The sequence below is a fragment of the Balaenoptera acutorostrata genome, chromosome 8 (assembly GCF_949987535.1).
Source record: "Balaenoptera acutorostrata chromosome 8, mBalAcu1.1, whole genome shotgun sequence".
Classification (NCBI taxonomy): domain Eukaryota; kingdom Metazoa; phylum Chordata; class Mammalia; order Artiodactyla; family Balaenopteridae; genus Balaenoptera; species Balaenoptera acutorostrata.
The window spans coordinates 40,929,551-40,951,660 of record NC_080071.1 but is presented as its reverse complement, the minus strand read 5'-3'; the positions used below and the strand labels follow the sequence as shown (position 1 = coordinate 40,951,660).

The window sequence follows — 22,110 nt, the reverse complement described above, 5'->3', positions numbered from 1 at the left end:
GCTAGAAAATGTATTCTCTCATAGTTGCCAGGAGACTTCTATCAATAAGTGAAACTGAGATCCTATTCTTTGACTTCAGGAAAATCATTATGTCCAACACTAGGATATTAGTTACATAAGTTATGATCCATTCATATGATGGAATATCATGCTGCCATTAAAAATATGAATCACAAAGCATTTTAATGGCATAAGGGAATTCAAACAAGATTAGAAGGAAACATAATTGTTAAAAGGATTAGAAGGAAACAATTATTAAACATGTTTGCCTCTGGATTTTGAGATTATGTATGATTCATGGTAAGAAATTTGGATTTTATTCTGAGAATAAAAAATTAAGATTTTTAAGCAGGGACTCTGATTATGATTAAAACAACACTTTGGTTGACAAATAGGTAATTATTAAGGGGTAAGGAAATCATTAGGAATCTACTGCTATAATGCAGATGTAAGCTTTAAGAGATTCAAATCAGGGTGATGGTGTGGGGTGATAAGAAGTGATAGAATTTATGATATATTTTAAAGCTAAATATGACAGGACCTAGGTTTTTAAACTAAACAACTGGGTAGATACTAGTGCTATTTACAGGTAGGTGAAATATTTGAGGATGAATAAATTTGGGGCAGAACAGGGAGTGGTGAATATTAATTACTTTATTTTTACTATACTAAATTTGAAATAGTTATTAGATAGCTAAGTCAAAGTTTAAGGTAAATTGAATCTAAGAATCTGCAGCTCAGTGGGGAGACCAGGGCTACAATTACACATTTGGGAGTTACCAGGATATTGCATAAGCTTGCCAAGGAAGAACATGCTGATAGAGAAAAGAAAATGACAAGGGCTAAGCTTAAAACATTCTAAGAGGAAGAACTGGCGACTGAGAAGTGGCAAGAATTGTGAAAGGTCTGAGATTTTGCCCTTCTTTCAAGCTAACAAATTAGCTTGCTAAAGTTTCATGAATCTTAGCAGAAGACAGGTTCCTAGATCAGAGGCAAAGAATTTTATTACTCATAGCATAACAGGTAAAATGAGCATCAGCATGTTACATCATGCTTATATCCCAGTTTCCATGGTGGGTGACACAGAGGAGTCTGGTAGATGCTGTACATGCAGTGGGTTTGTGCCCTAAAGAACTGTGAACTTAGGAAACTTCAATCTTTCTAATAGATAGTTAGCTTTTTCCACTTTTGCTCCGAGGGAGACATTATTTTATTACACTGGGCAGTAAACAAACCTACCCTTTGTACTGGGGAGGGACACCATCTATATCCTCCAAGGCTATCTGGTACACAAAAAGCCTTGAAAAGATGGTATGGACCAAAGACAGACAGTGCCTCTGATTGCAGGATGTGCAGAAAATAGCAAGAGACCCATGGAGAATGTTTCCCAACTGGAAATAAATACTAAAAGTATATTAGAAGAAGTGAGTAAATTTGTAGTAAGTACTACTGAGTGTAGTGGAAGAAAATCCTATAAAATTAAGAGTTTGAAGATAAAAGGAGAAGCCAACCATGTCAACTGCAGCTGTGATGACCTTTATTAGATTTATTTCAGCGGTGGGTTTGAAAACTTGATTAAAGAGAGTTGAAGAAAGAACTGAAAATGAGGAAGTAGATTCACTGAGTATAGACAGTGAATATATACAGTGAACACAGGGCATAGTCGGAGGTAGACCTTCCTGGTGTCTAGAGAAAGTTTTAAGTCATCTTTGTGTACTGATGGGGGTGATCTAGGTGAGAGTGAGAAATTGATACAGGAGATAATGGGGGAAATTCCAGGAATAAAAACTGAGAAAAAATAAAAATGGTTAAACTCTGTAAAGCACTTGCTATGCCAAGCTCTGATCTGGTGAGTCTGTACTTACTAATTACTCCTCATTCACACTGAGTGAGGTACTCTTATTATTCCCCAGGTTATAGATGAAAAAAGTAAGGCACACAAGTAACTTATCTTCACCGTTAATGACTTCATGGTACTATCCCACAGAACCGAATGGAGGTTATCCAGAACACTAATGGAGGGTTAACTTTAGAAAGGAAGAGAGATATTTTTTTCTATTTTAATGGCAATGTGGATGTAGATGTAGGGTGGTTGGTGAATTTGGTTGTAGGAAAGGGGAGTAGTTCTAATCTGATAGCATCAATTTTCTCTCTAAATATGAGACAGTAATTGGCCAAGATGGGTATAGGGACATGTGTTAGAAACTCAAAGAAGAAAGGAATAGGTCTGAAGTATTCATTTCACAGACTAAGGCAGGCAGTTTATTCGAGAGGTATAATATTATTACCTGGCAGTATATGAGTGGCCATTAAGATTCATGGATATAGGTAAAGAATAAGGGAATTGAGGGATTTATAGAGAGGCAAAGGTGTTGAGGGGAAGGTTGTGTTGACTTTGATAGACCCAGAATCTTAAGTGGGGACATGGAGGTGACTGAGGGTGAAAAACAGCGGAGTGAATGGACTGGGGGTCCTAAGGTGGTACAGAGTCACAGAACTGAAAAGACTGGAGGTCAGAGAGGGAGATGGCTGACACTGAAATTTTTCAAGGCAGCGCAGATAAGGAGAAAAAGATCTTTTGCAGGGGAAGTGCCAATGAACTGGGATGCCAGGAATGGGGGTCATTGTTGTAGACAATAAATCACTAGAATGAAGAAGAGTACAGTGACCCACGTATTAAAGTAACCAGTAACTATAAGATCCACGTGGGGAGGACAGTTTCCTGGCATTGGTAGATGACAGTAAAAAGGAAAAAGAAAAACTGATAATTAAAAAAAAAAAACTGATAAAATGCACTTCAAAGAAGCAGGCAGTGCTGAAGGAGAAATGGTTTAGAAGCAAAAATGAGGAAAAAGGAGGACACCTACTCCATGTAACTGAAACTAATTCTGCCTCCTATAAATAGGAGTTGAAGTTTACTGAAATCCATGCATTTATGTCAATGAAATAAAGTATGGACTTAGAGAAATTAAACTCATAGTATATCACATTAGACAGCTTTGAGAGCACTAAAAGGCAAATGCTTACCTAAATATAACATGGCAATCAAGCAAAACAACATCTGAAATATTTCATTTTAAGTCTTAGGAATAACTATTCCTGTAAGGAATAAATGATGAAGATGTGGGAGAATTAATTCGATTGACCAATGTGCTTCTACATAGAAACAAATCTAATGTGAAATTGGCAAAATAACAAGGAATGAAACGAGTGCATTCATTTTTAGGTAACCAATACTTATTCTAAGTTTTGTTGTTTTAAAGTTTATATTTACACTGGAAATAAATATAATGAACAGTTGCATAGGTTGGATAGCATTTAAATATAAATCATCTAATTAGCTAGTCACTTGAAAGCAAAAACGGAAATTTGAATCTGTTGTTTAATTGCCACATTTTAAGAACACATTTTAGCCAGTTGCATCAAAAAAGAAATAATAATGTGAGTGCGTGACAGTGTCTCATAGAAATGAGCAGGCCCTGGTCTCTATTTATTGCATGTACAACGGACACTGACAAGAGTTTTGGAAAAATGAGTAAGGCTCGTAGAATAGCTAGCATAGAGATGTGAAGACAGGTCAATTCTAACACTATCTCCTGGGAAGAAGGCAGACTTTCTTAAAGATATATGTGCCTCAGAACTACATGGTTTTAAATAGTCATCTTTGGACCAAAGTCCATTTCTAGCCACATGCATTCACAGGAGGGCAAACACATTGGCTTATTAAGGACTCATCTGTTATATCAACCACTATTGAGTCGATATCCTAGCCACCCCTGAAACAAGTCTTCCTTACACATGATGGGAGAAGGTTCCAATGCCTGAAATTCTTTCTTTGCAGTTTCCTTTTGTGTTAAACATTGTTTTCTCCACATCCAAAATAAAGAAGTGTCAGCAAAAAAAAAAAAAATATATATATATATATGTATCAAGTCTCTAATACTTTAAGGTATACAAATATTAGAACAGGTTTTTTTCCCTCTAGGCACCTATATGTGGTAATGGGGATGAGAAAGAAAAAAAACGGAAATAAATCGTGAGAAAAATGAGAGATTCCAAAGGTAAAATTTAACTGACTTGTATCTTTCCCTGTTTTCTTTTTCATAGGAGGTTGTTTATGCTCCACTGGTCAGGCTAACATCACTGGGGGAATTACTTTCTATTGTGCCATATACCTGATGTAGAAGAGGATGAAATGATATGGAAAATGTCTCTGATATGATGGTAAGTGGGGAAAAAATAAGCAACAAGAATACAAGATAACTATACAACCCAAACGCTAAAGGCCTTGCAGTGGCTCACAAAGTCCTCCCCGACCCCTCCCCTACCAGCTGTCTCTCTTCATCCCCTACCATTCTCCACATTGGTCCCTGCACTCCAGCCATGCTGGCCTCCATTCCCGCTCCCACTAGGGCCTCAGCCTGGCTCTGGCCCCTGTCTGGACATCCACAAGGCTAACCACTTCACCTCCTTTAAGTCTTCGTTCCAGTGTCGCCTTTTCAAGGAGACCTACTCAGTTTATACTAGTATTTATCATGGCAATGCACCTCCCCCTACCCTGGCACTACCGACACCCCCCATATCTTCTCTATTTTTTAACCAAAGTATTTATCACTTTCTAACAGTAATATAATGTACTTTTTTTTTTATCATCTGTCTTCAATCCCCTGGAATTTAATCTTCAAGAAAGCAGAGATTTTTTTTTGGTCTGCTATATCTGAAGCTCCTAAAATAATGTTGGCACTTAACAAATATTTGGTGAATGAATGAATAAACAGTTTTGTCACTATGTTTACTACTATGTCAAAAATTTTATAGACAGATTGTCAAGGCTTCAAAAGGATAATAGAAAACTTAAAATTTGATTGTGGATGTGACAAGGCTGTGAACAAATGCTGTCCTTTTATTTGGTGTTTAATTATAATTTCTAAAATATTTTATAATAAGAAATAAAAATAAGTGAAAGTTTGGGGAGAGAGTTTTTCTTCCCATTCATGCAAGCAGTAATATTATAAACAGGACAGCGAAATCAGTTGCTTACTCTGAAATAGTGAAATGGCCCAGTTCACACTAGTCAATATTAAATGTATTTACCACCCTTTGAGCAGATTTCAGCCTGCACCAACCAAAGCATATGGCATAGAGGGCTTCATGCATGAGAACACATATATTCTCTTAGAAATACACTTTAACTCTAAATTCGTACAATGATTTGTTACATCAAATATGTGTCTAGAAGGAAATTCTATACAAAGTATTGTTTTATTTCCAAAAATGCTCCTTTATCTATTTCATTGAGCAGTATTATCTGAGATGTCTTTTTTTCAATTAATACTCGATGGTGAATAAATCATAGGCAACTCATTAAAATGATGCTAAGTATTATAGCCTTAACACTTAAAGGATAAGCTAACATTTCTCACTTCTCTCTAATTCATGGTAATGAGTTTTATAGCATATTGATTGTGGGTTATTATATGAGATAAGTGATTTATCAATGTACTTCATGAAAAAAAAAAAGCAATTCAAAGTCCCAGCATCATTTCTGACACTCCTTCACTCCTCCTTCTCATTCCATACAACAGCATGCTGTCAAAAGCATTGTATAGAAAAAGTTTTATTTACCCTAATTTTAAAATGATGGTTAGACTAACAATTGTCCTTACCAAGTAATAGAACAAGAACAAAAACATCATTTACTTCACTGTGAATTTCTGAAATAGTTTTTGAAACAAAATTGTTTTATGTTCATGATTTCACCTACTTGCTTACAGATTTATCATGAAAAGAAAGGGAATTCAGAATTTTAAAAAAAGTAGAAAAAGCTTTCTTAAATAATACTTTAATTGGGCCATTAAGGTAGTATTTTATGTCAATGAAAATATTTACTGGAAAAAAATCAATATGTCACACACAACTCACATTATACTTAAAAGAAAATGAAAAGAAAAAGGTATATCTAGATAGTAGCCCTCAAACAGTGTCACTTACATAGCAAACATTCAAGAAATATTTGAGGAAATAAATAAATTTGTTCTTATTTTGCTTGAATGTAGGGTGACAATTTTTTTTTTGAGGTTAGATTCACTGAGGTATAATTTACATACAATATTCACCTTTTTTAGTGTATAAATCTATGAGTTTTGACAAATGTATAAACTCATGTAACTGCCATAACCATCAAGATATGTAAAGTTTCACCCCTACTAAAAGTTATTTCAGGCCCCTTTGTAGTCAGTTTCTACCCCAAGCCCCAGCCTAGCCCCTGGCAACCAATGATTGGTTTTTCATCAACATAGCTTTGCCTTTTGATTCATTTTGAAATGTTGAATTAGGCTTGCATTCTTGGGGCAAATCTCACTTGATCCTGTCACCTAAAAAAAAATGTGTGTGTGTGTGTGTGTGTGTGTGTGTGTGTGTGTGTATATTCATGAAGGCTATTCTATAGTTTTCTTTTCTTGTACTCTAAGTGGTTTTGATATCAGGGTAATACTGGCCTCATAAAACAAGAGTGTTCTTTTAACTTCTATTTCTTTGAAAAGTTTTGTAGAATTGTAATTTTTTCCTTAAATGTATGATAGAATTTATAAGTGAGAACATCTAGGCGTGGAGTGTTATTATTTAGAAACTTCTTAAGTACAAATTTAATTTCTTTAATAGATGTCAGACTAATCACATTATCTGTTTCTTCTTCAGTGTGCTTTGGTAGTTTGTGTCTTGTAAGGGATTTGTTCATTTCTTTTAAGCTGTCAAATTTAAGGACTGATAGCCTGTTATTATCCTTTTAATATCTATAGGTTCTACAGTGATGTCCCTTACTCATTCCAGGTGTTGGTTATTTGTGTCTTCTCTCTTTTTTTCCTGATCAGCCTGGCTTGAGTTTTATCATTTTATTGATCTGTCAAAAAAACACCCAGTTTTTAATTTCATTCTATTGTTTTTATGCTTCTGATTAAACGTAATTTTCTCCCCTTTTTCCGTAGGGTTAATTTGCTCTTCTTTTCATAATTTCTTAAGGTAGAAACCTAGATAATAGATTTAAGACCTTCCCTCTTTCCTAATGTAAGCATTTCATGTCTAGATTTTTCTCTAAGCACTACTTAAGCAACATCCCACAACATTTGATGTGATGTTTTGATTTTTATTCAATTCAAAGTATTTTGTGACTTCCCTTGTGACTTCTTTGCCTCATGAATTGTTTAAAACAGTGTATTATCTAATTTCTAGATGTTAGGATATTTTGCAAATGTCTTTACTGATTTCTAGTTGACTTCTGTTATGGATAACACGTTATATGATTTAAATTCTTTTAAAATTGTTAATATTTGATTTATGTATCAGAATATGGTGAATGTTCCATGAGTACTTGAAACAAATGTGTACTCTGCTAATGTTATTGCTAAGCATTCTATAAATGTTAATTAGATGAAGTTAGGTGATAGTGTTTTTCAAATCTTCTGTATCTTTACAGTTTGTCTACTTTTCTATTGACTTTTGAGAGAGAAGCATTGAAGTCTCTGAAACTAATTGTGGATTTGTCTATTTCTCCTTTCAATTCTATCAGTTTTTGCTTCATGTAATTTGAGGTTTTGTTGTTAAATGCATACACATTTAGGAATGCTATGTCTTATTATTTAATTGCATCCTTTATCATGATGTAATGTCCTTCTTTTGTTCCTGGTAGTATTCCTTGATCTGAAGTCTATTTTGTCTGATATTAATCTAGTCACTCCAGCTTTCTTTTGATTAGTGTTGGCACAGCATACACTTTTGCATTCTTTTGCTTTTAATCTACATATCTCTTTATATTTAAATGTTTTCATCTAGACAGAATAAAGTTGGGTCTTGCTTTTTATCTACTATAAATTGAATGTGCCACCTCCCACCCTCTAATTCATATGTTGAAATCCTAACCCTCAATGTGACAGTATTAGGAGGCAGGGCCTTAGGTGATTAGGTCATGAGGGCAGAGCCCTCATGAATAAGATTAGTGACCTCATAAAAGAGACCCCCGAGAGCTCACTCACCCCTTCCGCCATGTGAGGACATAGTGAGAAGACAACTATCTAGGAACCAGGAAGCGGGCTCTCCACCAGACACTAAATCTGCCAGTGCCTTGATCTTGAACTCCCAGTCTCCAGAACGGTGAGAAATAAATTTCTGTTTTATATAAGCCACCTGGTCTACGGTATTTTGTTATAGCAGCCTGAACAGACTAAGACATTATCCAATCTGACAGTCTCTGTCTTTTAATTGGTGTATTTAAGCCATTTTTTAAAAGACTAAATACTGATACAGTTTAATTAAAATCCACCATCTTGCTATTTGTTTTCCATTTGTTCCATCTGTTCTTGTCTCTTTTTCATGGCTTACTTTTGATTAATTTACACAATTCTATTTTATCTCCATGATTACATTATATATACCTCTTTTAAAAAATGTAGTGGTTGCCCCTGGGCTTTCAATGTACATCATTAGTTAATAACAGTATACTCCAAATATTATGCTGCTTTATTTAGAGTGCAATTCTTAAAACAGCATACTGCCAATGATGTAAATGATGTCATCCATGATACATTTATATATGCCATAAACCCTAATGCATAACTACTAGTTTTTCTTTAGACATTCAATTATTTTCTGGAGCAAATGCAAGTGAGGAAAAATGGTTTTTATATTTACCTGCACTTTAACTGCTCTTAGAATTCTTCATTTACACATATTTGTATAGATCCATGTTTCTGTCCAGTATCATATTCCTTTTGCCTAGAGACCTGTGGATTGTTTTCTTTTTAAATTTCCTGTGGTGTAGGTCTGCTGATATTAAATTCTCTTTTCATTCATTCATTCATTCATTCACTCATTCTTTAGTCTCAAAAATTCTATTTCATTTTTGGAAGGTATTTCTAGAATTTCTATTTGACTATTTCTTATAGCTTACATCTTTTTTGTTAAATTCCATATCTGTTCAGGCCTGTTGACTATGTTTTCCACTATAATAATGTTATTATTTATAAATGATAGTATTTAAAATTCCCTGTTTGATATTTCCAATGATTGGGTCATTTCTGAGTCTGGTTCTGTTACTTGCTTTGTCTCTTGACAGTGGGTTCTTTTTTCTTGCTTGTGTCTCATTTTTTTTTTTTTTTGAATGCCCGTTATTGTGTGTAGCATAAGTAGGAACTGAGTCACATAATATTTATGCCTGGGAATGGGTATGCCTCTTCTGTTAGACCAGTAGTGTGGGAGGTTGGATCACTTTATGCAGTCTCTGAGCTGGTTTGATTTTTGCTGCTGCTACTGTCCCCTTCAGAGTTATCTCGCGTTAATCTTGGGAGCTGTGTAGCCAGAGGTTTTTCCTCAATGCTCTTGTCCCACCTTCAGCTCTCAGCCTTCCCTTTGTGCTTGTATCTCAATTTTCTTAGCTCTTTCTCAGGGACAGATATGTGCTGCTTGTTATTTGGTACTTTCTAACCTTATGACAACAGTGGTAGGGGGATTCTCTGTTGTCCTGCTCCAGCTTCATTCTTAAGCAGGGTTGTCTCTGGCCTTAGAATTGGAGGGTTGTCAATGATACTGCCCCTTACCATGTTTTCTTTTCTTATTTCATAAATAAACTTCTATTTTGGGGGCCTTAAAAAATAATTCCTCAGAATGATTCCCTGTTTTTCCAGACAACTGAGTCCTTTCACAGGTCTGATAGTTTTCTTATGATTTGAAAGGGAGCTCTATCTTTGTACTATTTGTGATATTTTCCCCCCGTACCCTAAGAATCCTATTTTCTAAGATCTCCTCATATCACAAGGCTTGTGGTCTATAAACCACATACCCCCCAGCCTCATGTACCTATAGGGAGTTGAAGGCTGGAGTCTAGAACAGGCCCACAGATTTTTTTTTTTGCTTACAGCCTTTTTTAATATATAAGGTTGGCCTATAACTGATTTTGTGCTACAGCAGCAGAGGTGAGTATTTGTAACAGAAGCCATATGGCCTACAAAGCCTAAATATTTGCTATCTGGTCCTTTATAGAAAGTTTGCCAACCCTGGTCTTGAAATTGTAGAGTATAGAAATTGCAGGAATTGTAGGCCCCAGGGTCTAGAAAGGTAGAGACGGGGTCTGAAGTGGCAATTAGGAGGTACCTAACCCAGAGGGCAACATGGAATAAGTCTGCTCCACGTTCTTCTTAGACTTATTTTTTTGAAATGAAACTTTTCCCACTCATTCACTCATTTGTTTTACGGCATGGTTCCCACCACCTCAATTACAACTACCTGGGAGTTCATTCATATCGTTCTTAAAATGTGGTTTTGAATTTAATAGATCTAGTTATATACTTCATTCAAATATATGTAATAGTTTAAAATTCCTGCCAATACTTTCCTTGTATAGTTACTTTTTTAAAATTCAGAAGCCTGGGTATAATCTGATCAAAATTTCCAGTTTAGAAATAATGTCGCAAATTTTTCCCATGTTGGAAAGGAAGCAGGCAAGCAGAGTTCTCATCCATGCCTAAACCCCTCCTGCCAATTTATTTCAATTTGCTTTTCAGACAACTGGCAGGAATGTCTTGCCTATGAATTTTCTTTTAATGAATCAATGTCCAACAAAAACATCAACAGATTTAGGTTACAAATAATGACCTCCTTTAACAGGCAGACATTAACACTACTTTTAAAAAACTGGATTGTAAATATCTACTGTAATCCCATTTTTCTTTCATCACTTAAAAAGAATTCAGGGTTTTAGCCATAGCAGGTTTTCAAGCATAACTTATATTTACATTCCTCTTAGCTCTACCCTTTGCGCAACAGCGTGTAAAAATTGCTTCAAGTAACAGCTTCTCTGAGGTGAAAGCTTATTTATTTCTTGATAACTTACAGATATGTTGTATGCATATCTACATACACATGTGTAAATATATATGTATATGTCTATATTTTATATGCATATAAACTTTGTCTATCACTTTATAGTTTTAAAAATCATAACTTCATGCTTCAAATATAGACCAAACCCCAAAAAAATCTAAGAATCATCTTGTAATTTATATTTAGTTTATATTTTATATATGAGTTTGTATTACCCTCCCCATACTCTAAAGTTTGGCTCTCCTGAATGTCTTCATTTTTCTGTAAGTATATCAACCCCCATCTCCCTTCTTTCACACACCCATCCAAGGGTGGAACAGTGGAGATAATAAGCATTTTAATTTTATCTCTATCTGTAGATTTTACATAGGAGTGTAATATTATATAATGCGCTCCCATAGAGCGGTCCTATACTCACTTCAACTCAGAAGAAGAAACTAAAATCAGTGTCAGGTTTCAAAAGCCAAAGATAGGAATTTAGAAGTCTGTTTGCAAAATCAAGAATAGCAACATTTAAGGCCAGAGTCAAAAGAAATATATGAGGAAAACACATAATCATGAAACCTTAGAACAAGAGTTAAAATACTAATTTTTACAGTAATTTCAGAATAGGTTTGATGTTTACATTGTTTTATTACCATGTGATAGGCAGAAAATTCCCCTCCCCTCCAATTAGAACAAATTCCTGGAAACTGTGAATATGTTACCTTACATAGCAAAAGGGACTTCGTAGATGCAATTTAGTTAAGGAACTTGAGACGGCAAGATTTTCCTGGTTATCCTTGTGGGCCCAATCTAATCACAAGTGTCCTTAAAAAGAGGGAGGCATAAGAAGAGAGTCAGAGGGAGATGTGACTATAGAGGAATGGCCCAAACAATGCAACGTTGCTGGCTTTAAAGATGGAGGAAGGAGACCATCAGCTAAAGAATGCTGACAGCCTCTAAAAGCTGGAAAAGGCAAGGAAACAAACTTCCTCTGCTGACACCTTGATATTAGCCCAAAGAGACACATGTCAGACTTTTAACTTGCAGAATTGTAAAAAAATAAATTTGTGTTGTTTAAGCTACTAAGTTTGTGGTGATTTGTTACTGTAATAGAAAAATCAATGCATTATAGTTATCACAACATTTATGTTCCACTGGTTTTGTTGTACATTAATAATTTTCTTAATGTTACTAGCTCCCTGTTCCTGTGTTGTCTATTTTTTTTTTTTTTTTTTTAAGGGAAGATTATCTTTTTTTTTTTTTTTTTTTAATTTTATTTATTTATTTATGTATCCATTTATGGCTGTGTTGGGTCTTCGTTTCTGTGCGAGGGCTTTCTCTAGTTGTGGCAAGTGGGGGCCACTCTTCATCGCGGTGCGCGGGCCTCTCACTGTCACGGCCTCTCTTGTGGCGGAGCACAGGCTCCAGACGCGCAGGCTCAGCAATTGTGGCTCACGGAGCTAGTTGCTCCGCGGCATGTGGGATCTTCCCAGACCAGGGCTCGAACCCGAGTCCCCTGCATTGGCAGGCAGATTCTCAACCACTGCGCCACCAGGGAAGCCCCTGTGTTGTCTATTTTGATTAAAATCTTAGCCTAAAGAACTGATTGAGAGTTTTTGTTTTTGTTTTTAGGAAGGGCCCTTTTGTGTGATTTTCTAGATCCTTCCATATATGAGAATAACTTTCAGTTACCCCGGTTCATAAACAGCAACTTGACAGTTCAAGTCACAGTCTTTTATTTCTTTCACCCTCTAGATTGTTACTAATGATCTTTCCCCTCTCTCTTTCTCTCTGCTAGACTATCCTTTTTTGTTTGTTTGTTCACTTTTGGTAGGAAATCTTTGTTTCCTGTCTATAACTTTTCTAATTCTTTTGCCTTGAAGACAAAAATCTTTTTTAAGGAAAACTTTCTTCTTCTTATTTATTGTTGTTTTCTCTATCTGCTCAGTTCTTTACTCCTTAGATTCCTATTTTGTATGTTACATCTCTCAGATCTGTTCTTTGGGTCTCTTATCTTTTCTCTCATTATTTTACTTCTTTTCCTAAATTTTGGGAGAATTCTTACACTTATTTTCTATAGTATTGGTTTAATTTTATCTAACCTAATGTGTCCTGCCTCCATTGTGCCTTCATTTAGCAATCTTTTTTCATTTACAATCTCCCAAGACTGAATCAGCAAAAAATAGAAAATATGAATAGATCAATTACCAGTACTGAAATTGAATAAGTAATTAAAAAACTCCCAACAAGCAAAAGTCCAGGACCAGATGGCTTCACAGGTGAATTGTACCAAAAATTTAGAGAAGAGTTAACACCTATCATAAAACTATTCTAAAAAAATTGCAGAGGAAGGAACACTTCCAAACTCATTCAGTGAGGCCACCATCACCCTGATACCAAAGCCAGACAAAGATGCCATAGAAAAAGAAAATTACGGGCATATATCACTGATGAACACACACACAAAAATCCTCAACAAAATACTAGCAAACTGACTCCAACAATACATTAAAAAAAAATCATACACCATGATCAAGTGGGATTTATCCCAGGCATGCAAGGATTTTTCAATATCCACAAATCAATCAATGTGATACACCATATTCACAAACTGAAGAAGACCATATGATCATCCCAATAGATGCAGGAAAAGGTTTTCATAAAAGTCAACATCCATTTATGATAAAAACTCTTCAGAAAGTGGGTATAGAGGGAACATACTTCAACATAATAAAGGCCATATATATGATCCCACAGCTAACATCATACTCAATGGTGAAAAGCTGAAAGCATTTCCTCCAAAATCAGGAACGAGACAAGGATGCCCACTCTCACCACTTTTATTCGACATAGTTTTGGAAGTCCTAGACATAGCAATCAGAGAAGAAAAAGAAATAAAGGGAATCCAAGTTGGAAAAGAAGTAAAACTGTCACTGTTTGCAGATGACGTATTACTACTATACACAGAAAATCCTAAAGACTACCAGAAAACTATTAGAGCTCATCAATGAATTTGGTAAAGTTGCAGGATACAAAATTAATATACAGAAATCTGTTGCTTCTATACACAAACAATGAAATATCAGAAAGAGAAATTAAGGAAACAACCCCATTTACCACTGCATCAAAAAAGAATGAAACACTTAGGAATAAACCTACCTAAGGAGGCAAAAGACCTGTACTCCAAAAACTATAAGACGCTGATGAAAGAAATTGAAGGTGACACAAACAGATGGAGAGATGTACCATGTTCTTGGATTGGAAGAATCAATATTGTTAAAATGACTATACTACCCAAGGCAATCTACAGATTCAATGCAATCCCTATCAAATTACCAACGGCATTTTTCACAGAACTAGAACAAAAAATTTTAAAATTCGTATGGAAGCAATCTTTTTATTTCTTTTAAACTACATTCAGGTCTTTCAGATCTTAGATTAGTCTCATTTCATGTTTGCTTCCTCTAACTTTATAAACATAGTATCCTTTAAAGAACATGAGTTAGAGATTTTTCAAACTTTTGTATTCTTCATTCTCTTGTTTGCTCTGATTTCTCAGAGTAGATACCTACCGTCTCTTAAATTCATCGACGTTTCTCTGTTTTCTCACCCTAAATTCAAATCCTAACTCAGTTTCTCTCTAGATAAACAAGCTTGGGCAAGTTAGTAAGTCTCTCTAAGCTCAGAGTCCTCATTTATAAAATATTCCTAATAATGGCACATACTATAAAAAGTATGATTATGATCATTAAAAATATGATTATTTATTAAATTCAGTTATAATTAACTGATTTAATACCAGAAAGAGTTTAGCACAGTGTCATGCACATGGTAATTAGTTAATGAATGGTAGTTGCCATTATAGTCACTGTTCTCATCACCATCATAATCAACATCATTACAATTAGTACAGAGGAAGTTCCATTATTGTCTAGGCAGGAGCTGAGACTGGTTTTGTAAGAGTGCTTGGATTCCTACTCTAACCTGACAGGTCTAGATAAAAGAAGAAAAAGAAAATTCAGAATTGCTATAGTGATACTTTGCTATTTCAGAATCTCCCTTCTCTGGGACCAGTCTGGAAGGCACCTGAGACTGAGGCAGCAGCAGCAGAAAACTTTACTTTTGATTGAAGGTGTCTTTCTCTTCTTAGATATGGCAGCCAGAAATGTGCTGGAGTATTCTGCTCCAACCCTCATTTCTCCTGTATGCTAAACCTTGTCCACTTCCTCTTAATGCAAGGTGACCACGGCCAAATGCCAGCTCTCTGCCTGACTTGGTAGTCCACATCAAGTGTGTTTGTATGGGGGGTGGACGAGTGAGCATCGCCAAGGCTTCCCCAGCTAAAGCGGACACAGCCATATGGGGGTTTGCCTCCAGCCTTTGCCCCTATGAGTTAGGGATGACCGTGTGGCACTGGCGTGGGGTGGGGTAGGAGGATGTTGGAATCTCTTGTACTTACGTTATGACTTCATAGGTGGGAATTTACAAATTGTCTTTCCCTTTCTTAGCTACATTATGTCTGTACTTACCTTGCAGAAATTGCTCAAAGTTTCTGGGCATGAATATCTCATTCTCCTAATTTCCACTTGATAAAGCTTTCCCCATCCTTATATTCTATTTTCCATTTCACTAGTCAACTGGGAGGGAGGGTGCTAGATATGGATGCTCATATTAATGTTACAGAAAATCAGCTATTACTCTTGAAATAAGTTTTCTTTGTCGAGCTCAGCTTATACTCAATAAAGGGTTTACTGTTTAAAAATCATAATAAGCCAAATTTTTTTCTAATGCTTGCTTTCACATTATGACAAAGCTGTAAATGTGAATCTTTTCCGATTTTTTTAAAGTTCTCAAATCTTATTTCTACTGCTTTAGAACCTATTTAAGGTCCAGAAGTTTCTAAAAATACTTTGCTCTATTAACCTAAAATGATCTAGCATTACTCTATTACAATAGCAATGAAAACTAAGCCAGGTTTTTATATCTATTGAATTTTCTGTATTTTCAGCTATAGCCCAATCCCCCTGTAAAGCTGTTCATCACATTCAATAGGTAGTTATATATAGTGGAAATGGAGTCTCTCGATGATATGAAGCAATCTAAAAGGCATAAAAAATACTTTCAAGGAGCTCTCTTTCCAATTGAGGTTAAACAGATGTTGAATATGTTTTCTGGTTTAAACACTGTCAGTACAGTGTGTTCAACTTTTTCCCATCTAGCTAAGAATGAAATTATCAGACTTTTAAATTTTCCCTTTTAAATCATTGGAGGTAATTGTTTTGTGATACGGAATTTTTATTTTAGATCATACATTGGTTTCCAAGATTTAATCTATTTTTTACATCTCTTAGTTCACTTTTTATGAATTTTCACTTAAACCAAAAGGATTGATATGAGCTTTATTGCCAATTCCTTGTTAAAATCAATTATGTTTAGACTATCTAGAACAACACTATAAAACCATTTACAATGGCAAATACAAAGGCAATAAAAGCTTATGGAAGGGTTGGGGTGGGTCCTATTTGTGGCTCTAACAATAGTTGGGGGAAATCTCTAAGATTTACTTTAAAAAATTACAAAAACTTATTTTCTGAGTTCTCCTGGAAAGACAGCGTTTATGTGTGGTGGAAAGAGAGTAGGCATTCACCCAAGGATTAGGATTTAAGGCTTCCTGAGAGGAATTAACTCATTCGTACTGTAAAAATATCTCTTCTCCTGACCTGCAGAGGAATATCTAAATTCTAGCGTTAGTTATTTACTTATTTGACCTGTGGGCAGATCTTTCTGTCCCTCGCTCTCTCCCTTCCCATCTGTTCCCCTGTAGATAGATATAATCTGGAAGAGCAGACAGTGTTTAGCAAAGGCATTAGATATACTGAATAAACACCTATTGAATTGGATTATTTTGTTTTGTGTTCCTCTCTTAAAATACTCTTGGGAGAGGTGAGATGTTAAGTCTCTGTCACGGTGGTTACCAAAATTTACTGGGCATAAAAATCATCTTGGATGCCTGTTAAAATGCAGATATCCAGCCCTGCCCCTTTGAGATTTTCATGCAGGTAATCCTTGGTCCACATTGACTGAAACCTCTTTGCAACATCTTAGTATGAACTTGGTTTATTACTTTCCTCTGGAAAAAGTTGAGAGCTCCTGAATGGAACCAAGAAAGAACAGGGTAGGTGAGAATGTGAGTTTAACCATTGCCTTTTCCTCCCAGTCTCATTATTCAGAGACGTGGCTAAGAGAGTAAATTTTAGAGTAGATGTGAAAGCGTCTTTCTTTTACTTCTGTGATTAAGCACATGGTGACCAACCACATAGCTTAGTAAGGTGGCCTTCTTCACTCCTTATACTCACTCCTGATACCCAAATAGTCAGCGAGTTGTCTGGTTTCCCTTACTCAGTGATGCTATAGTCTTTTCCTTATCTCCATGCCACCACCACTGCTTTTGTTTCTAGTCTTGGCTCTGCTGCTAGACTATTGCAACGGAGTAGGCTGCTTGTGGTCTTGCCCTACTCTTCATCCCCAGTCCTCTCTGATGAATCAAACTGCTGATGAATCAGATTTCAAGAAAGCAGATCTGATTAACTCATTCTTCTGCTGTGAGTCCTTATAAAGATCTTCTCTAGTTTCAGGATAAAATTTAAACGTCTGAGCCATCTGTGAAGGAATACCTGCCTACTGACCCACTTCTCCACTGACCTCCAGCCACCCTGAACCATGTCCACATCCCTGGACAAAACCCATTTCTCCACATCCACAGACCTTGGCTTTCTGCCCTGCTCTTTGCTTGGAGCACCAAACACTGACCAAAGAACACTGACTAATATCTACTCATTCTCTAGAATCATAATCTGGCCATGATGGGGATCAGAGCAGACCACCCCCAATATGCCACTTGGTGTACTGATTAGTTTAAATTAAAGTTACTTAAGAAACAGCCAATGCAAGAAGGATACTCTGACCCTCCTTTGCCCCCCTGAAAGAAGAAAATAAATCTCCCATGTGAAAGGTAACTTCCCTGTACCAGGAGGTACAGAGACATCCTTATCACCAGAGATGGGGAATTCAAATCTGAGAAGGCTGTATAAACAAACCTTGTTTCTTGCAAGCCCAAACTTATTTTTCTTGTCAATTCCTCACAAATTTATTGTTTCTTGGTAAAAAAGGTACCTGCTTTAGTCACTACTTTGAGTCATATACCTATAAGGCCTTTATACATATGAAATTAATTTTTTGTCCTGTTAATATGCCTTGTGTCAATTTAATTATTAGACTAGCCAAAAGAACCAAAAAGGATAGGGGGGAAATTTTCCCTTCCCCAATAGTCTCTAGATTAATACATCAAGGAAATTTCTACGTGAATTAAAAACTATGAACTTAATTCTCAAACCTTCATATGATTCTGTAATCAGAACAGCAAAGAAATATTGCTGCCTTTGGAAAGCTTTTAGTGACTATACAAAATATTAACTCTAAGTCCTGGAATTACAAATTATTATTTCTCCTTTATGATATTCTATATGTTCTAAGTTTTATGGTCTAGACATTTACTAATTTTATGATAGAAAAAGTAATTCTTATAATTTTTTGATGAATGACTAACAGTACAAGGACCTGTCATTTCTATGTCATTTCTTTCATGGGGTTGCAAGTTCATCACACATATTCACTCATTTGTAATTTCACACGTTTCTCAGCTAGGTTGGGAACTGACTTATTCTCACTTCGTAGGCACAAAGAGTAACTTGATAATAATACATCAGGGAACCCATGGCAGAGTGGTCCTAGGAATGTTTGCCCATCACCCTCTCAGCAAACCACTGGCAAAGTTTCTAGAAACTCAATCAGTTATCAAGTTACTACCATTTATTAAGCAAGCCAAGTGGTACAGGTCTCTGGATCAGGATATCCAGGGGTAAAGAGGCCTTTTCAAACTGCAGACATAGTGCCTGCCCATCCACCCTTATCCTCCCACATCACTTAGCAGAGACACCACAGTTAAAACGACATAACCCATTTAAAGTGTTCTAGGCAGTCACAGTTCCTGATTACAAACAACAGAAACAATACTGGCTAAATTGAGCAGAAAAGGAACACACTGGAAAGGTCTTGCATAGCTCACAGAACTCATCAAAAGTGTGAAGAACCAAACTCTGAAAAGAGAACACAGCAGATTCAGACTCCAGCCATGATCTGCTTGGGCCGTCAACTGTAAATCCTACAAGAGCTGCTTCACTGCCCTCTGCCTGCTCTCCATCACAGAGGGAGAACCAAACTCTCTCAGTGTCTGAGTGCCTTCAGGAGTCTAAATGCCCTGAAGTTGTGGACAGTGGGTGAGCTGAGTTCATATGCTCACCACCTCTATGAACAGGGAGCTGGGGATTCTTCTGAAACAGGAAATGACTTCCAGCGCTAGGTAGAATTAAAAGACAACAATGCTTGCCACACAAAGTACCATGCTGAACCAACAAATGCAGGCGTACAAACTGACAAACTGTAGCCCAGAGCCCAGGGAAAATGATGGCTTGTGATAGGATCTTCCCTCTGGGGTTGATCATCTGCTTAGAGAAGAGATGGTGAAGATGCTTGTGAAACTGTCTCAAGGAAGAAAAGGAATAACAGAAAAAAAAAAAAAGTAGGAAGTAATGAAGGAAATTTGAATGCCAAGAAATACAGAGAGGGAGAAGTGACCAAGGATAGAATGTAGAGACCTGAGATGTAGGAAGAAAGATGCTGGAGGAAGGCATGTGAGGGCAAATGACCAAACAGAACGAACCACACACACACACACACACACACACACACACACACACACACACACAAGTTGTAGATCCTTGCTCTCTATAGTCATAGTATTATTAGGTTAATTAATGAAGATTCTAAGATCAGAGAATTAGTACTCCTCAGGACGTATTAGGTAGGCACTCAGTAATGCCTGTTAATATGGGGCAAGCTCATTGAATGCGGCGGCAGCTTTCCAGATTGCCGTTTTCTCCTGCAGCAGACCTGGGCCTAAGCTCCAGCAACCATGCCTAAGGGACCTGCAGTTGGCATTGATCTTGGCACCACCTATTCTTGTGTGGGTGTCTTCCAGCATGGAAAAGTGGAAATAATTGCCAATGATCAGGGGAACCGAACTACCCCAAGCTATGCCGCCTTTACTGATACCAAACGATTGATCGGTGACGCTGCAAAGAACCAAGTTGCAATGAATCCCACCAACACGGTTTCTGATGCCAAATGCCTCACTGCACGAAGACCTGACGATGCTGTTGTCCAGTCTGATATGAAGCACTGGCCCTTCATGGTGGTGAATGATGCAAGCAGGCCTAAGGTTCGAGTAGAATACAAGGGAGAGACAGAAAGTTTCTATCCAGAGGAGGTGTCATCCATGGTTTTGACAAAGATGAAGGAAATAGCAGAAGCCCACCCTGGGAAGACTGTTACCCATGCTGCTGTCACAGTACCCGCTTACTTTAATGATTCTCAGCGTCAGGCTGAGACCAAAGATGCTGGAACTATTGCTGGGCTCAATGTACTTCGAATCAACGAGCCAACTGCTGCTGCTGTTGCCTATGGCTTAGACGAAAAGGTCGGAGCAGAAAGAAATGTGCTGATCTTTGATTTAGGTGGTGGCACGTTTGATGTGTCAACTCTCACTATTGAGGATGGAATCTTTGAGGTCAAATCTACAGATACCCACTTAGGTGGAGAGGACTTTGACAACCGAATGGTCAACCATTTTATTGCAGAGTTCAAGCACAAGCACAAGAAGGACACCAGTGAGAACAAGAGGGCTGTCCGTCGCCTTCATACTGCTTGTGAGCGTGCTAGGTGCACTCTCTCTTCCAGCACCCAGGCCAGTACTGAGACTGATTCCCTCTATGAAGGAATCGACTTCTATACCTCAATTACCCGTGCCCGATTTGAAGAACTGAATGCTGACCTGTTCCGTGACACACTGGACCCTGTGGAGAAAGCCCTTCAGGATGCCAAGCTAGACAAGTCTCAGATCCATGATACTGTCCTGGTGGGTGGTTCAACCCACATCCCCAAGATTCAGAAACTTCTACAGGACTTCAATGGGAAAGAACTGAATAAGAGCATCAACCCTGACGAGGCTGTTTGCTTACGGTGCAGCTGTCCAGGCAGCCATTCTATCTGGACACAAATCTGAAAATGTTCAAGACTTGCTGCTGTTGGATGTCACTCCTCTTTCCCTTGGAATTGAAACTGCGGGTGGAGTCATGACTGTCCTCATCAAGCGCAACACCACCATTCCCACCAAGCAGACGCAGATGCAGACCTTCACAACCTACTCTGACAACCAGCTCGGTGTACTCATTCGGGTTTATGAAGGTGAGCGTGCCATGACCAAGGATAACAACCTGCTTGGCAAGTTTGAACTCACAGGCATACCTCCTGCCCCCCATGGTGTTCCTCAGATTGAAGTTACTTTTGATACTGATGCCAAAGGCATCCTCAACGTCTCTGCTGTGGATCAGAGCACAGGAAAAGAGAACAAGATTACCATCACTAATGACAAGGGCCATTTGAGCAAGGAAGACATTGAACGCATGGTTCAGGAAGTAGAGAAGTACAAAACTGAAGATGAGAAGCAGCGGGATAAGGTGTCTTCAAAGAATTCTCTTGAATCCTATGCTTTCAACATGAAAGCTACTGTTGAGGATGAGAAACTTCAAGGCAAGATTAATGATGAGGACAAACAGAAGATTCTTGATAAGTGTAATGCAATAATCAACTGGCTTGATAAGAACCAGACTGCAGAGAAGGAAGAATCTGAACATCAGCAGAAAGAGCTGGAAAAAGTCTGCAACCCCATCATTACCAAGCTGTATCAGAGTGCAGGAGGCATGCCAGGAGGAATGCCTGCGGGCTTCCCTGGTGGTGGAGCTCCTCCATCTGGTGGTGCCTCCTCTGGGCCCACCATTGAATAGGTTGATTAAGCCAGCCTAGCATAGGTTTAGCATTGTTCCACAAAACACTGAAGGACCCAAATTTGTAGCAAATTCCATGGCAGTTTTAAAGTTGAGCTGCTATAGTAAACTGGGCATTCTTGATGCTTGAACATGGAATGAGTGCACGGGGAAAGAAAATAACATTGCACTTTACAAGCACTGTATTATAAGTGGAAAATACAATGTCTTAAATAAAACTGTATTTAAAATTGGCACCATAAAAAAAAGGGGGCAATTCATAAATATTAGTTATGTAAACATGCTACCCGTTAAA

General features: G+C 37.3%; 1 protein-coding gene across 1 annotated transcript; it reads left to right on the top strand.

Moving 5' to 3' along the window:
* The first annotated feature begins 19,885 nt into the window (after positions 1-19,885).
* LOC103011124 (heat shock cognate 71 kDa protein-like) lies at positions 19,886-21,815 on the top strand. Its single transcript, XM_057551966.1, is given in 2 exon segments — positions 19,886-20,983; positions 20,985-21,815. Coding segments are annotated over 2 exon segments (1,929 nt in total).
* The last annotated feature ends 295 nt before the right edge of the window (positions 21,816-22,110 follow it).